The sequence below is a fragment of the Canis lupus genome, chromosome 33 (assembly GCF_003254725.2).
Source record: "Canis lupus dingo isolate Sandy chromosome 33, ASM325472v2, whole genome shotgun sequence".
NCBI classification, from domain to species: Eukaryota; Metazoa; Chordata; class Mammalia; order Carnivora; family Canidae; genus Canis; species Canis lupus.
The window spans coordinates 1,145,535-1,162,164 of NC_064275.1; the positions used below are offsets into that span (position 1 = coordinate 1,145,535).

General features: G+C 46.0%; 1 protein-coding gene across 10 annotated transcripts in view; it reads left to right on the forward strand.

The window, feature by feature from the left end:
• EPHA3 (EPH receptor A3) overlaps positions 1-16,630 on the forward strand; it is a 350,038-nt gene that overhangs the window by 244,319 nt on the left and 89,089 nt on the right. For 8 of the 10 annotated variants that reach the window (XM_049105248.1, XM_035709836.2, XM_035709834.2 and 5 more), the window contains 3 exons: positions 7,134-7,258; positions 10,047-10,209; positions 16,451-16,553. In XM_049105248.1, the coding sequence (XP_048961205.1) occupies positions 7,134-7,258; positions 10,047-10,209; positions 16,451-16,553 (391 nt within the window). The remainder of the gene's footprint in view (positions 1-7,133; positions 7,259-10,046; positions 10,210-16,450; positions 16,554-16,630) is intronic. The other 2 variants (XM_035709835.2, XM_025417818.3) reach the window with 1 other exon arrangement.

The window sequence follows — 16,630 nt, forward strand, 5'->3', positions numbered from 1 at the left end:
CCGCGGCGCGGGGCTTCCTGGCCTCCGAGGGGACGTCGTGGCCCCGAGGGGACCCTGGGGCGTCTCTGCGCAGCCGAGACCCGCGGCGATGCCGGCCTGGGCCTCTTGGGGCCGCGCCCGGGGTCTGCACAGGGGACAAGGGCTGAGGCTCCGGCGGCCCTGACGGCGCCCCGACCGGCCAGCTCCGTGAGCCCCCGGGGCAGGGGTGCGGGGAGACCCCAGGGAGGGGTGCGGGGAGACCCAGGGAGGGGTGCGGGGAGACCCCAGGGAGGGGTGCGGGGAGGAGACCCCCGCGGGAGTGGTGCGGGGAGACCCCAGGGAGGGGTGCGGGGAGACCCCAGGGAGGGGTGCGGGGAGACCCCAGGGAGGGGTGCGGGGGGGACACCCCCGGGGGACGGGTGCGGGGAGACCCCAGGGAGGGGTGCGGGGAGACCCAGGGAGGGGTGCAGGGAGACCCCAGGGAGGGGTGCGGGGAGGAGACCCCCGCGGGAGTGGTGCGGGGAGACCCCAGGGAGGGGCGCGGGGAGGAGACCCCAGGGAGGGGTGCGGGGAGACCCCAGGGAGGGGTGCGGGGAGGAGACCCCCGCGGGAGTGGTGCGGGGAGACCCCAGGGAGGGGTGCAGGGAGACCCCAGGGAGGGGTGCGGGGAGGAGACCCCCGCGGGAGTGGTGCGGGGAGACCCCAGGGAGGGGTGCGGGGAGGAGCCCCCAGGGAGGGGTGCGGGGAGACCCAGGGAGGGGTGCAGGGAGACCCCAGGGAGGGGTGCGGGGAGGAGACCCCCGCGGGAGTGGTGCGGGGAGACCCCAGGGAGGGGTGCGGGGAGGAGACCCCAGGGAGGGGGGCGGGGAGGAGACCCCCGGGGAGGGGCGCGGGGAGGAGGACCCCGGGGAGAGGCGCGGGGAGACCCGGTTCCTGGAGCCCACCCGTGCAGCAGGACGGAGACGCCCTGCAGAGCCCCGCAGCCCCCGCAGCCTCCACAGCGGGGGGCTCCTGTGCCCGGCACCCTCCCGCCCCTCGCTCCGGGCGTCCCTTGGTCGCGGGGCGTCCGCGTCCCCGTCCCCATCACCGTCTGTGACAAATCCGTGAACGCAAGTCCTTCCCCGAGAGCTGCGAGCCCTCCTAGGGGATCCGGTGCGGGAGGAAGTGCTGCGAATCCCTGGGGGGCCCCGCCGCGGGGGTCCTGACACCTGCTGCCGTGCTCTGTAAGCGGGGCCTCCTGGGCCGGGCGCTCCCCCTGGGGCCTGACGCCCCCCCTCCCCGGGACATAGTGTCGCAGGAGACCCCGCTGGTGTCCTAGAATTGGCGGGTGCGGAAAAGCCCTGCGTTTGGTGAGCACAAGTGTTGTGACTATGGTAATCATAGGAAAATACAAGAGAAACAGGAGGAAAAGACTAGTTTAAAAAAAAATTTTTTTTTGAAGACCACATTGATTCTGTGTGGCTATTGAATGATATTTAAAGGAAAACTTAATTTTAAAAATAAGGAATGTGAAAAGCAATTTTAAAAAGTGAAAAATGGGACCTCTTCCTAAAGGACCCATGCAATAAACACCTATGAAATGAGCCCTTCTTCTATCACTAGTGAATTTACTTTCAATGTACAGCCTTAAAATGTTTTTCTTCTGGCACCGTTGGTTCCATTGAGAAAATTCCTTTTCTCTTTACTGTAGGAAATTAATGACATAATTTTATACATAATGGTATCTCTGCTAAACACATTATAGTTTTCACTTTGGTTTGAATTCTATTATTTTAACATCAAGAGCTAAACAGAACTTATCTTTCAAAGGAAATAACCACAAAATATATTGTATGCTTTCCTGCAGAGCTAACCAAACTGCACAGCTAGTTTTATGCAAGGTTTTCATGATGTCAGGTTGGGCACTGAAGACCAGGAGGGGTTATAACGCAGTGGGGAGACAGCCTGGTAAGCAACTGATGCAACCACAGCACAATGCTGCGGGCTGAGGAGTAAGAGAATGGACAGGATTCTGTGTGTCCGGGCACAAGAAGAAGCGGAGTAACTCTTGTCTAAGGGACTCAGGAAGGGCTTTCGGGGGAACTGAATTAGCAATGGGTTTCTTTCTTCATTTTTTTTTTTTTTTAAGATTGTATTTATTTATTGATGGGCGACACAGAGAGAGAGGCAGAGACACAGGCAGAGGGAGAAGCAAGCTCCCTACAGGGAACCCAATGTGGGACTCGATCCCAGGACCCCGGGGTCACAACCTGAGCAGAAGGTGGATGCTCAACCACTGAGCCACCTGGGTGTCCCAGCCATGATTTCTAAGGATAACAAATGCAAAAGATTTTTCAGACAAAAAAAGGAAGAGATTGAATGTTCCAGGTAGCAAGTGTAGCAGCACCCTGTGGACAGATGACCAAAGGAATTACCTTTAGGTTTTCAGTTTGAAAGGAGAGCAATAAATCATAAAGCTGGTATGTGTGTTGCGGTCTTATGAGGAATCTTAAATATTTATGTCATGAATTTCAATTTATGTATCTTATTGTAGTCCAGGACATTCCCCAAATTTGTGATCTTCAGACTCTTCTGATACAAACTTCTTAAAAATGTAAATTCCTAGAGCTTTCTTTTTTGTTTTACATTTTTTAAATTTAAATTCAAAACTATATGTTGGCAAATTGAATTTAAATTCCTAGACCTTTCTTTTGGATCTTATTATTTAGTTAATGAGTTTAGAAAAAACTTGATTGAGATTATGAAATTTTGAAGGAGAGGAGTGCTAATGTTCCATTTACTTTATAAAATAATAAGTCATCAAAGTGTGTAGAAAGTTGAATTTCTGGAACAATCAGGATGGAAAATATAGAATCTAGGGGAAAATTGGCAAGAGTTTGAACTGAAGCAGGGCTGGAAAACTAGAACCGAATAAAGAAAATTTGTCAGCTTTCAGATGTTGAAACTGTTGCCGTGTGGGGTTCATGGTGAGGGAGAAAATATAAAGAAGTTTACCTCTGAAATCCAAACTGGTTGGGCTGTAAAGATATCGAGTCCTGAGACTCCAACAGGAAATTCCAGAGAATAACAGGTGGAGGAAGTCCGGGTAGGGCTGGTGAGATGGAGAACTTGAAGCTATGAATGATTATGCTAATTCAAACCCAAGAGTGTTTCTGGATTTAATAGAAGGGTTCACTTCCGGAAAAAAAAAAGAAAGAAAAAACCCCAAGAAGGAAATGTTCTTAAGTGGGCATTGTACCGAGTGGTACAAAAATATAAGAGAGTAGTATTTTTAAAAGCATGTCTGATTCAAAGTAAAAATCTTTCAACCATTTACTTCGTGATATTTTCCCATGGAGATAATTTTTAAAAGCTTTGGCTCACTTAGAAAAGAAATACTGAGGCTTTTTTGTTATTACTTTAACTTGTCCGATCTCTAAACCACAGATACCTCAGAGGTTCATTAGAAATTCCCAAACCCAGAAAGAGGAAAGTCCCAATAAAAACAAACAAACCAAACCCGGATCCTTTAGGAGTTGAATTTTGAAGTTTTGACTTCCTGATTCTAAGGATGGGTCATATTTTAGCTGCAGAACCATAATAAATGTAGCTTAAAAACACCGTAGTTGGAATAATCAATCTCTTCCGTGCCTGTCGGTGGATTTGGCGTGTAAGTCTACCCAGTGTAACTCGAATACAACTTGCAAGCCGTACAGCCCCGTTTCAAACCCAGTGTCTGTACGTGGAAACCTCTTAGCCCGATATGTTTTGCTTCTTCATTGTAATTTTTTTTTTACTATTATTAGTTCATTAGATGCCGTCAATGGCTCAGGTTACACTGACAGTGAGAGAAAATCTTTCCTCTATAAATAAGTAACTGGGATCTATGTCAGTATTTTCTCCCTGCGGGCCTCCACATTTACCAACCTGCGCGAATTCGGGCCTGGCCACTTTCACAGTAGCCTACTTTATCACCGATTTCTTCCTCTTGATAAGAGAGAGTCATCTCAGTAATGTGTCATTTAAGGAATCTAAGGATTGAAACTGGATTGCAACTGTCACTCCGGAGCTGTTGGGGTGTTCACCAGTAATGGCTGTTTCATCTCAAACACCTGCAGTTTGCTGGAAAAGACCTGAGTCTCCTCTGCCTATGGAACTTCCTACCCCAGTGCTGGGCGCTTCTCTTGTCTTGGGACAGATCTTGGTGTTTTGTTTTGTTTTGTTTTCATTCCATGTAACCATGACCCACGATTCTTTCAAATCACAAAGTTAATAAAACACAGAAATGGAGACAAAAATAAATCTATTTCACAATATATATCACAATACCATGATCTCCTACACAAAAGAATGATAATGGATTTCTACGGGTTTTGGAAGTCAATACTTTGAGCAAACTACTCTTTAATACCTGGGAACTAACTTGAAAAAATGTGATCCGTATCACAGTTTCTCATTAATATTACAAATTCTATGAGCATGTGAGGAAGTGTGGGTAAATTATACTTGAGGACATGAGTTGAGTGTTGTAGAAAACCTTCTAAGAAAGCATTGATACAGGGATTAGCCACGGAATTCATCTCTTTCTGCAGGATGTGTTTTTTTTTATTACGTCTTAAAATTATTTATCAGGAGAGAGAAAAACAATTTTTGTTAATTATTTATTAATATTAAAATATTGATGAGCATTACCTATAAATATAACGGGACTCCAGCTGGTGCACGGAGTTGAAACTGCTGAAACGCAGCCAAGGCGAGAGGCCTGTATTAAAAGAGCAGAACAAATGACTTGACAGGGGCCTAAAAGCAGCAATCAGAAAAGGTTCATTTAACTCTGAGATGGCACAAGCTTCGAGCAATTGCCTCTACTTAAGTAAGTGTGGAATTACAAAAGACCATTTATTACAGTCAAACAGGGCTCCGCAGCTTGCTCCAAGACCTTTGAAGGATTTCAGCCGTTGTAAAGTTCTGCTCAGGGCACAAGTAGTAAAATTTGGGCAGATCCCAAACAGCCTGAGAAGCTCTCATTAAAAAGTTAACACAGTCTCCATCACAATTGTTCTTTGAAATGAATTGGTTTCTCTCATGTTTTTGTTTTTGTTTTGTTTTTAAGGAGAGATACCAGACATGATAATTTTAAAAACTTTGAAAATGTATTTTCACTGGTAGGGAAAATAAACCAGTTTCATGGTGATATGGAATGAATGTAGGGTCTCCGTGGGTTTATTAGGGAGGTGTTCCAACATCAAGCATCTTTGAAATGCTGTTTAAAAATTTAGCCTATTAATGGGCTTACTTCAGCAGGAAAATTAGTGGGATTTCTCCATTGTTTTTACAAAAAGCAAAATTTGTTTCCGAGGATGTTATGGCTATAATTTTTCTATTAGCAGTTGGATAATGAATGTTTTTTAAATAGTTGGATTAGGTTAAAAGAAAATAATTCTCCAAAAATTAACACATTTCCTTTATTTATGACTAAGTGATACATTTGGAAACATTGAAAACATTTATTAAATGTTAACTAATTATAACCAAAATAAGTTGCCCTTTGCTTAGAATAAATTTCAGAGCAGCAAACCACTACAGGTTGGAGGTTGGGAGGCAAGGGTGTGGTGAAGCCAGTCCAGGAAATAAAATAATAATAATGAATAGATGAAAATTAAGTATGAAAGGCCAATGATGTTAAGTTACATGAAATGATAGTAATTGCTAATGGGAGAAAATTATGAATAAGAAAATGTATTCATTTCTCCGTCAGGAAAGCAGCACCTACATTTTTCCTTGGAAAGAGATTAAACCATCATTCCCAGGTCATAAAATTAATGATGCTTTGGTTACAAAAGTGCACACAAAATTCCACAAATAATAGGAATAGGAGGATGGGAAACTTACTGAGAGGGATTCCTCATTTAGACTTACACTTTCTTTTAAAGTGTCACCTGGCAAGCTTAACAGAAGCTCGGTTTTTTAAGTGAGGAATAAAAATGAAAGGCATTTGTAGACAGGAACAGTTTGGGAGGTTAGATGCAAACATCAGCATGTGACAATCGTGGAAACATCGAATCCACAAATACAAATTTCCAACACCTGCTGTTAAAGGAACATGGATACACGGGGTTCTAATAGTTCTTCATTTAAGAAAAATCTATAAGGAAATAGGTCTCTTAGCAAAGAAAACAATTCAGCAGTTAACGTACCTGTGAATTCTTGATTTTTGTTTGTTTGGTGTTTACTGTGTACTTTGCTCGTTCCATGAAGGCAGGATCCGTTGGGCCACAGTGAGGCGTTTCCGCTGGCCAGCGTTCCAAGGCTCAGATCTGCAGCCAGACGTGCGCTGGGGGGTCCTAGGTATTTTCCTTTTTAATGGAAGGATTTGAAGTAGGGTATCCCTTAAAATAGATTTAATCTTCAATTAGAAATGAGGCTAACCCTGTAATCTCTGATCCAAACATGTCATTTATTTATATTCTAACCGTTTGATGATACGTAGCAAAACACAACACATGTGGGTCAACACCCAGTCAGACACCTGAGAACATAGAGATTCGTTGACAAAGAACGGTCAGTTCCCCAGTACTTCTAATTAAATATTAAAATAATAATAATAATAAATGTAATAGCAAGACATTGTTTTCGGATATATATTTTTATTCATCAAAGATCTTTGTGGCAAGTCAGGACCTACCGTGGTATGCTCTAAACCCTGCCTATTTGGCAATACACCCAGTATTATTATCACCTACGGATACCAGGGACTCCTGTGCCTAATGGATTCCAGCCCTCCCACAGTCAGTCCCATATGAAAATGTTATCAATGAGCTGAAGAATCTGGCATTAATCACTTTGCAACATTATAGCAAATAGGTAGCCCTGATGTTTTGTTCTTTTTTTTTAATATATCACGTATATTTCGTTGCTGACATCATGGTAGCAGATTGGAAACATCTGCTCAGTCGCCCCGGCGCTGCAGGTGTCCCCTGGTTACCTTGGCGGGCGCCGAGGCGGGCGGCGTCCAGACTCCAGCTCCTCGGAGATGGGGAGAGCGCTTTCTCGGCAAGGACGAGGCATCGTAGCCAGCGTTCGCTGGTTGCCTTCTCTGCAGCCCCTCGTTACTGCCCTTTCTGATTGGAGTCATTCGTGTCCTCCCACCACCCCCTCCCATTCTGTCTCTACAGCTCCGTCGCCCGTCGTGACAATCAAGAAGGATCGCACGTCCAGGAACAGCATCTCTTTATCCTGGCAGGAGCCCGAACACCCCAATGGGATCATATTGGACTACGAGGTCAAGTACTATGAAAAGGTGGGGCAACCATGGGAAAGGGTCAGGAGTGTAGGGCAAGGAGTCACCTTCTTAGGAGCTGTGCACTTGCTAAGACACCAGTGGCATTGCTAGGAAGTGGTGGGGCCCTGCTAGGGACTCTGGTCGTGGGGCACCTTTGGTTGATCCATGGAGGGGAGACTGGAAGTCACCGTGTTTAGTTCCCCCTTCTCTAGCGACAAGTCACGGCAACCATGTCAGTACCAAACCTAAGCCATCTGGTGTGGCGTTAGAAGTGACATCAATGTCCTTCTGCACCAAGACCCCCGTTGTACCAATTACTTCACAGTGATCTCTTAGCCTATTGATGAGCTCTCTGTGGCCCGAAGCACCGTTTCCTGACCTTCACATTCCTGGGAATCTCTTTCAGCAGAGATGGGAACATTGAACTGTGTAACAAGACCAAAAATTGGTCTGACAATGAAAAGCTTTCTTGATTCTGTACAAGGTAATTTAGCAGGTGCGAGGGGGTGCGTGAGTTTGCTCCACGTCCTAAAAATTGTGGTTTGGTGATACAATCATAAAAATAGATGCATAATTACTTATAAGTGGAATTTTTACTATACTGTTTCAGCACCTCTAAAGCGCACTTGCCGTTCCCTGGTTATAAATTACGGTGAGATTTGGAACCAATACGTATTCAAACCGTATCAGAGCTGGGAGGTTTTATTAGTGACTCATGTGAACACAAACTATTTGAATGCAGTCCACAAAGTGTTTTCAAGTGAATTAAAAACAAATTGTTCATTTATATAGCATTTTATAGAGCACTTCTGCATACATATTTAATTTTGAGAAGTCTGATAATCCTATGAAATAGGTAAATAGGTTCATTCACAAATAAGAAAACAGGGTCAGTGGCATCATCTGAATTTCTCAGAGCCTCACTGCTAATAAACAGGTCTCGAGTTTGAATCCCAGCCCCCATGACTTATCTTTTTGTGGATTTCTCTGTATAACCTGCCTTGCTCTACACAAAAATGGATCATTAGGGATGTGAGAATTAGTCGTATGATCCGTTGTAGAAAAACAAGTGTAATGCATACACATTCATTTGCATTGTGTAGCAGTTCTCTTCACTGAGGTTAACGCATTTCACAAGCATGATGTCGTCTTTTTGTCCTAGATGTTCAAAGGAATGTCCCTTTCATTAAAAGCAAAGAGAGGCCTAATCAACTGCATTGTGCTGAAGTCATAGTGGGTAACTAATATCCTAGCTCCTGGTGCTCTGCTGCTGCACTGTGAAATACTCACCCGATCACGATCTTCTATTTTTAAAAGTATGACAAGATAGGTCGGACATCTATAGGAATCCGTGTTTTATAGACGGTGCAACAACATAAAAAGAAAGGTAATGATACACCTCAGTTCAGACTGGATAGCAGACCTGGGAAGCACCCAACCTTTAGAGCTACGGGGCCAATTCAGAAATATGGCTCAATCTGTGTTTGCATTTTTTACGGACATAAACAAAAATTCTGAACTTCCTTGACATTCTACAGACAAAGCACAATGCAGATCCTTGTATTAAAACAATATTAAACAGTACCGGAAAAAAACAGCGGAATCTACTCGTTATTCCCTAAGAATTTTAAAATTGCCTACTAGCATACATGCAATATTATAAATATTGCATATTTATATTTACATCGCACATGCATGAATTTAAGAATTATTCCCAAATACATATAATGCTTGAAAATATTTTGAATGTTTCACTAGAACTTACATTCTTGCTTTTTTGACAGTAATTCACTGATGATGGTGAGCAGAGTTGAGTTTTGGGGTATAGGCACAACAACTTTTTTAACAAATGAAATAATTATTTCTGTAAAATAAGTATATTTGGTCCTCTTCATTTTTTAAACATACCAACTCAGATGCTATTGTTTAACTACAAAATGTCTGCAACGTTCATTTCTTCGGTAATATCCTGCGTCTTTTTGGTTAAGGATACCCACTCTGGGCCCCACCCCAGGTGCAGGGACATCCCGCCAGTGCTCAAAACCAGGTTACCCATAAAATGCTCAACACGTATTAATGTGCCTTAGGGGAAAAACACAATTCCATGTAAATCCAATTTTTCTACACAAGGTTTGACCCAAACAGCTTTCCCTGTTAATGTGCGCTGTGAATCTCCTAATATACAACATGAGTCTCCGGGAGGAGATCCTTTGGGGAAATTCCTCTAGACTTTGATCTGAAGATATTTGTCCCTACTAAACCGCAGTGACTTACTACAGGGCACATATAACTAAAGTCATGCATGTAGAGCTACATATATGTATGTATATATAAAACCTGGACCCTTTTTTAAGTTTAACGTTTTATCATCATATAAAAATATTTTCCTCAGACTCAGTAGGGCATTCCTATTAAGTTCAATGCAAAGAGGTGTTTTCCTCCTTGTGAGTGTATTTTTGAAGTTAGGTCGAAGCTTTCATTCAGACCGGGCTCTGAGGGAAACGTGTTTCCACTTGCATATATATTCACTAAGTGGGAAAAAATGGGAAAAATGAAAACTGACTTTTCCTGCTCTATGTGCGGGACACCAGGCATTCCACCCCCGTTGGGGAATTCTGGGAGTATCTTCAGCCTCAAGATGCCCCAGTTGCACCCGGAGAGTGAAGTGATTGTGGGTCGAGTCTTTCGCGGCCCTACGCTCTGGGCTAACGTCTGAAAGAACTGGTTTTGAGTGGATCGCCTTGTATCGTCGGACAGCATCATGAAGACTTGATTTTAACATGATTTTTTTTTTTTAACCTCAAAGCAGGAGCAAGAGACGAGTTACACCATTCTGAGGGCAAGAGGCACGAACGTCACCATCAGTAGCCTCAAGCCTGACACCGCTTATGTTTTCCAAATCCGCGCCCGAACCGCCGCGGGCTATGGGAGCAACAGCCGCAAGTTCGAGTTTGAAACGAGCCCAGACTGTACGTAAGCTCTCGGCGTGGCGCGTAGGGGTGGGCTGGGGCAGCGGGCCGATGGTTCATTCTCTAAATCTTAACTTGGTCAAATGCATCTAGATACACCTGGAAAGTACACTGCTTGAAATGTCTGACGGTTGTGTGGCCTGGGGTGTAGATGTGGATGTGCCTGGGTGTGCATCTGTGCATCTGTGGGTTGTTGTTGTTGTTGTTCTTTTACAAATCAAGCATGTTCTAGCCCCTGGAAGGCTACCGGTCCTCTGCTGGCCATAAATTGCCTTAAGGACCTCTAGGCAATATGGTAATCCACTCCCGGTACCTACTAATCCAGATGTTCTAGGTTCATCGCATGATTCAGCAGCCTACAAAACCGAAGCTTGCTGGTCCTCGAGGATTTTTTTTTTAAGATTTTATTTATTTATTCATAGAGACACAGAAAGAGAGAGGCAGAGACACAGGCAGAGGGAGAAGCAGGCTCCATGCAGAGAGCCCAACGTGGGACTGGATCCTGGGACCCCAGGATCACGCCCTGGGCCGCAGGCGGGGCCACTGGGGCTGCCCAAGGATTTTAATACTGTTTTAATCCTCAGCACATTCAGTCTTGCATTCCTTGGAGCTGAGGGATTTTCCCAGACCAGATTTATCACCGCATTCACATTCACAAGCAGTTTGGATGGTCTCGTGCGTCTGACACCAAATTTGGCAAAAGTTGGTCTAAAACTGGCAAACACTTTAACAAAACGTTTCTCTTTTCTTCGAATGCATTTGCTTCATATTAGAAAAACCCTTGCTAAAATGTAACTTTCAAAAAGGTGATATTATGGCCGAGGCTCTGATACGGACTGAACGCATGTTCAAGATTTTATTTAGTTTATTAATTAATGAGGATAATGAGGAGACTATTATTTATAATTATATATATTATCTGTCTATTATATCTTATAAAAGGTTAAACTGATTGATTTATTTATTTATTTAGATTAAATTGGTTTAAAGGAAAATTTGAAGAAACAATACATATACACATATAAATACATATCTGTGTGTCTATGTATTTAGGCAATCAGGCATACTTTAATTCATCAATGTGTCCCAAACTTGTTAGTGTCCTATAGGACAATAAATGTGACTGGAGTCATGTTTTCTGCTGCATATAAACCAGTTATGTCTCTAGGGAATGTTTTATTTTAATCATAATGGGAGAAATTCTACAAGTCACTTAAATTCACCATTGTATGGTAGTCTAGAGAGGCAGTCAGAGATGAACACCCTTTAGAAACAGATTATCGGGGAGGGTCTGACAAGGGCCAGCGCTGTCCAGAAAGGAAACTCAGGGATCCCTTTGGACGGTTCTACTTTGCCATGGCCCCTGACAAGTATGTTCCCTATCCAAGTGCTTTGTTCATGTCCTAAAATCACATTGGCTTTGGTACAGTGATATTTTGATTGTGCCCACAATCCACACCTAATAGAAATGTTAAGGACTAACAGAAATTATGAAAGCCGTTCAAGTCATTATAATAGTTACCCCATCAAGTAGGTGTTTTATAGCCCAGGTTGTCAGGTGATCAGAAATGCCACCATAAGGAGCGGTACCTTCTGCGGGTACTGAGAAGCTAGAAGCTAGTGTGCTCGGAAAGCAGCGGCTCACGGTGGAAACATGACAGTGTTAACCGGAGAGGGAGCTGCGACCCTGGAGGGCACAGATCTCCGCTCCAAGACCCGGTCCCCCTGTGACGTGGGTGCATGTCCACCACCGGGCGCCCCGGGGGAGTCTGTTCCACCTCCCGGCTGCTAACCTGCAGCTGCGGCCCCCAGGCCCCTGGCGGCCTGCACGGCGCTCCCGTCCACGGCCAGGCGCCCACGCGGGCTTCGGGCAGGCCTCTCCCTCCAGCGCAGGCCCCGCTCTGCGACTCCGAGGAGAAACCACTCCCTGAGAGCATTACAAAGGAAATGTTAGAAGACATCGTGACACATGTGAAGAAGATTCATTTTTGTCATTGTTTTGTGTTGTGTAAAATTTTATTTATTTATTTGAGAGAGAGGGAGGTCATGAGCAGGAGGGAAGAGCAGAAGGAGAAGCAGATGCCCCGCTGAGCAGGGAGCCGGATGTGGGGCTTGACCCCGGGACCCTGGGGGGCAAGCCCCAGAGCCACCAAGGTGCCCAGCATTTGAAGGAGTTTTAAAACCAAATCTAACATTTTAGATGACATAATAACAAAGTTTAATTACAATTTAACATTTGTCATTTTGAATCTTTTTGTAACATTTAAGTACTGCAAAACAAGTTTCTTTCCTTTTTTTTTTTTTCTTCTTTGAGATTTTATGTTTAAATGATCTCTACACCTAGCATGAGACTCGAACCTACAACCCGGAGACCAAGAGTCACATGCTCCACCGGCTGAGCCAGTCAGGTGCCCTGCAGAAAAGTTTCTTGTTCTGAAATGATTACGAATTGAGTTTTTTTTCCGGACTTTTAAGTGGTATTTAAGGCATCAATGATGAAATCTGTATGTGCTTTCCCAAGAAAGATCACAAATCCTATGAAGAGAAAAACATGTTCATCATATCCTGTGGTAGAAAGTAGGCACATTGGGGAGCAGGAGTCAGATCACCATTAGGTAAACACCAATTATGTTGATGTGTGCGTGGAACACCATGCATGTTCTTAATCAGTACTCGGCTATATCTGATATGTACGTTTGCAAAGGGAACAACAAACTCCAATGTATGAATGTGGTTCCCGATTTAGTATACACGCTGCTGCAGCAGCATGCTGCATGAACCCCTACTGAGGCTTCCGTGTCTTAGGGTTAAGAAATACTGCCTTTGAAAACTGCAGGGTCTTGGGGTTTTGCCAAGTACGTTTTATATTTGCAATACTTCCACTGATGGATACAGAGGATGAGGAAAAGATGACTTCTTGACATCCTCTTTCTCAATTATAAGAATCTTCGAGTTGAGTGGTTAGATTTTATTTATTTATTTATTTATTTATTTATTTATTTATTTATTTATATTTATTTATTTACTTGAGAGAGCAAGTGAGGAAGAGGATGAGTGGGGAAGGGGGCAGAGGGAGAGGGAGCCCCCACGTGGGCTTGAACCCAAGACCCTAGGGTCATGACTGGGGCCCAAGGCAGATGCTTACCTGACTGAGCCACCCAGGTGCCCCTAACTTTCTATTTTTTTTAATCTAAAAGATATCTTCATAAAAATTCTAGGAACTTAAGAGTCTTGTTATGTATTGATATTTTAAATATATATATGTAAAAGACTCGTGCTTGTGTTTCCTTAACAGTTTGCTATTTATTGTACTTATTTTTTAAGTTTTTTTTTTCTAGTTTTCATTTTAAGTTATATGAAAAGTTCTTATTCATAACACATATAGTTCTCAGTAGAACAAAGTATGTTTTTATCTGGAATTTAGATAATATTTTTTGAACTTGGTTAAAAATATCTTATTTTTTACAGTGATTATCGTTTTTCCTTATACCAGTGAGGAAACTGAGGAATAGGGAGGTTTACATAAGCTTCCCAGAATCACAGCATTGGTATGTGATGGGTCTGATTCTAGAACCCTGTATTGATGCCATAATACATCCTCAGCATTTGATCTGTCCTGTTCCATGGCCAGTCAGGTACTATCTTTTCCTTTATCTGTGGACTAGGACCCTGAGTTTATATGTTTTTTCCTTAGGTTGCATAGCTACGAGGTGGAGTCAAGGAGCCTAGAATCTCCATGTTCTGGAGTTACTGACCTGACCCAGGGCTCTGATGGCAGAGTAAAACAAATAAATAAATGAATAAATAAGTAAATAAATGAGAAGCTGAGGTTGTAGAGTTTATAGGAGTAAAAGGGCTTCCCAGGGTCACCGCGATGTCTCCAGTAGGGACTGTGACCCTGGGGCACGCTGGGGCACACGGGCACGGGAGGCCCTCAGGGAGCAGGACCTGAGTCCGCAGCACTTTCTGCCCGTGTTTCACCGGGAAGTGGAATAATAAGAATACATGCTGTTCGTTAAGCGCTTACTGTGTGCGTGGCACTATTTTAAGTGTTTTAACCGTATCAGCCCCTTTATTCCTCAAAACAGCGGTGTCCCGTCACACCGCAGGTGCAGGCGCAGGCCTCGAGCTCCGCAGGAACAAGCTCCGGGCCAGCGCGCTTCGCGGGGGCGAAGGGGCCAGAACCCGGGCAGCGGGCGCCGCGGGGCCCCATCGGGTGGCGTGTGCCTTCAGCCCGGGGTCACTCGGGGTCACCCGGGGTCCGGGGTCGCCTCCCGCCTCCGGCTCCCTGCCCGGGGTGAGCCTGCTTCCCCTCTCGCCTGCCATCTGTCTCGCGTTCGCTCCTCTCCGATAAATCAAGAAAATCTTTTTTAAAAAGAAAGAGAGAAAGAAGTTCGCTTTCGGGAAAACCTCCTCCGAATGGTTTGTAGGACGCGGCACGGCCTCGGGGTTCGGCCGGGGGAGGCCCTCCCACCGCCTCCCGCCTCCCGAGCAAACGTGCGGCGCCCGACGGTGACGAGCCTCCGAAGTGACCCTGTGACCACCCTGCACCCTGATACTGGCTCCTGACGAGGACATGATCCAAACCATCAAAGTCGCCCTTCTAAGCTCTTCTGCTACGTCCCTCATGCGTCTGTTAGATGTGTGTGAAGTGCTCGCGCAGAGCATGTTAAAACACGGGCCTGTGACAGGCGTGGTGCTGGGAGCCCACTCGATATAGAAGTCGGGGGGTGACCGTAGCCGGGAGCCTGTGAGCAGCTGGGGGCTGCAGGCACCGACCCGGCCCTACCTGGCCTCACCTGGCCTCACCTGGCCTCACCCTGGCCTCACCTGGCCTCACCTGGCCTTACCCTGGCCTCACCTGCTCTGCGAGGGGATCTGTCTTAAATGTGATCTTAAATGTGACGGGAGAGCCCTGCAAGCATCTCCTGGCTGAGAGCGAGCTGGTGGAGGTCAGGGGAACAAGGCCGTCACCACGCAGATGGAGGCCAGTGAGGAGCTTCTGGTGGCAACCAGGGAGTGAGGACAAAGATGCATAGAGAGGCCAGCGATTCGCTCAAGAGCGGAGGATCAGAGAGGGAGATGACAAGGGGCCTTCAGAGTCCTGGACTCCATCCGTGCTGCTCAACACATGCGCTAGAGTCACCAGCGTCACCGGGAGCTCACAGAAAGGCACAGGCTCCGTCCCCACTCCACAGCAACTGGATCAGAAGCCACTTTTCCAAGAGATTCCTGAGTGGTTGAGTGATCCCCAGAGTTAGAGGACCACGGGTCCAGATCCGGGGTCAGCCAACATAATCTGTGAAGGCCCAGAGAGGAGTGTCCTAGGCCCCGGGGTACAGTCCTGTCGTCCCCACTCAGCTTGGCCGTGGTAGCAAGAAGGCCGCCGAAGCCAGCACACAAGTGTATGCGGCCACGGTCTGATGCAATTTTACCAATAGGCACCAAAACTTGAATTTTCTATGATTTTTACATGTCAAAAAATCTTAATTTAAAAAAAAAAAAAAAATCTTAATTTGACTTTTTTACAACCCTTTAAAAAATGCAAAATCATCCTAAGCTCCTGGGCTTTACAAAACCTGGTGGCGGTGGCCAGGTTTGCCTCCTGGGCCATTGTGCCAACACCTGGACTAGGTGAACAGTTTGTATGTGGCATGTGTCATAGAGAACCTGCATAACTTTGATCTTTTTTTTTAAGATTTTATTTTATTCATGAGACACAGAGAGAGAGAGAGGCAGAGACACAGGCAGAGAGAGAAGCAGGCTCCATGCAGGGAGCCCGACGTGGGACTCGAACCTGAGTCTCCAGGATCAGGCCCTGGGCCGAAGGTGGCACTAAACCGCTGGGCCACCCCGGCTGCCCCATAACTCTGATCTTGAAGGTGGAACAAGCTTCATTGGAAGCCTTTATCCTGAATTCCAGGAAATCTTACCCGTTCTCCGGGTTCTCTGGTAGCGCCTGGGCCACCCACCCAATGAGTGTGCGCGGAGGCTAGAGAAAACCAGAGCAGGCTGTCTCACCTGTGACCGCTGCCGTGGAACAGAGTACTTTACCTTCTTGGTGCCAAGTTTCCAGCTCGTTTATAGGAAACGTCTAACCCCCCTAGCACACAGGGAGGAGTTCCGTTTACACTGCCCGAGGCAGGAAGCCGCGGGGGGTGAGGGCCTGCGGGGGGCTCGAGGCACACGTCGGCTGCGCTGCGCTCACGCCTCGCCTTTCCTTGTCTCCCTCCACCCGCAGCCTTCTCCATCTCTGGGGAGAACAGCCACGTGGTGATGATCGCCATCTCGGCGGCCGTGGCCGTCATCCTCCTCACCGTGGTCACCTACGTCCTGATCGGCAGGTGGGTCCGCGGCTCTTTGCTGCTCCCTTGGGTGGCCGCCCAGTCACCGCGCGGGGTGCAGCGGCTTGGATCCCCGT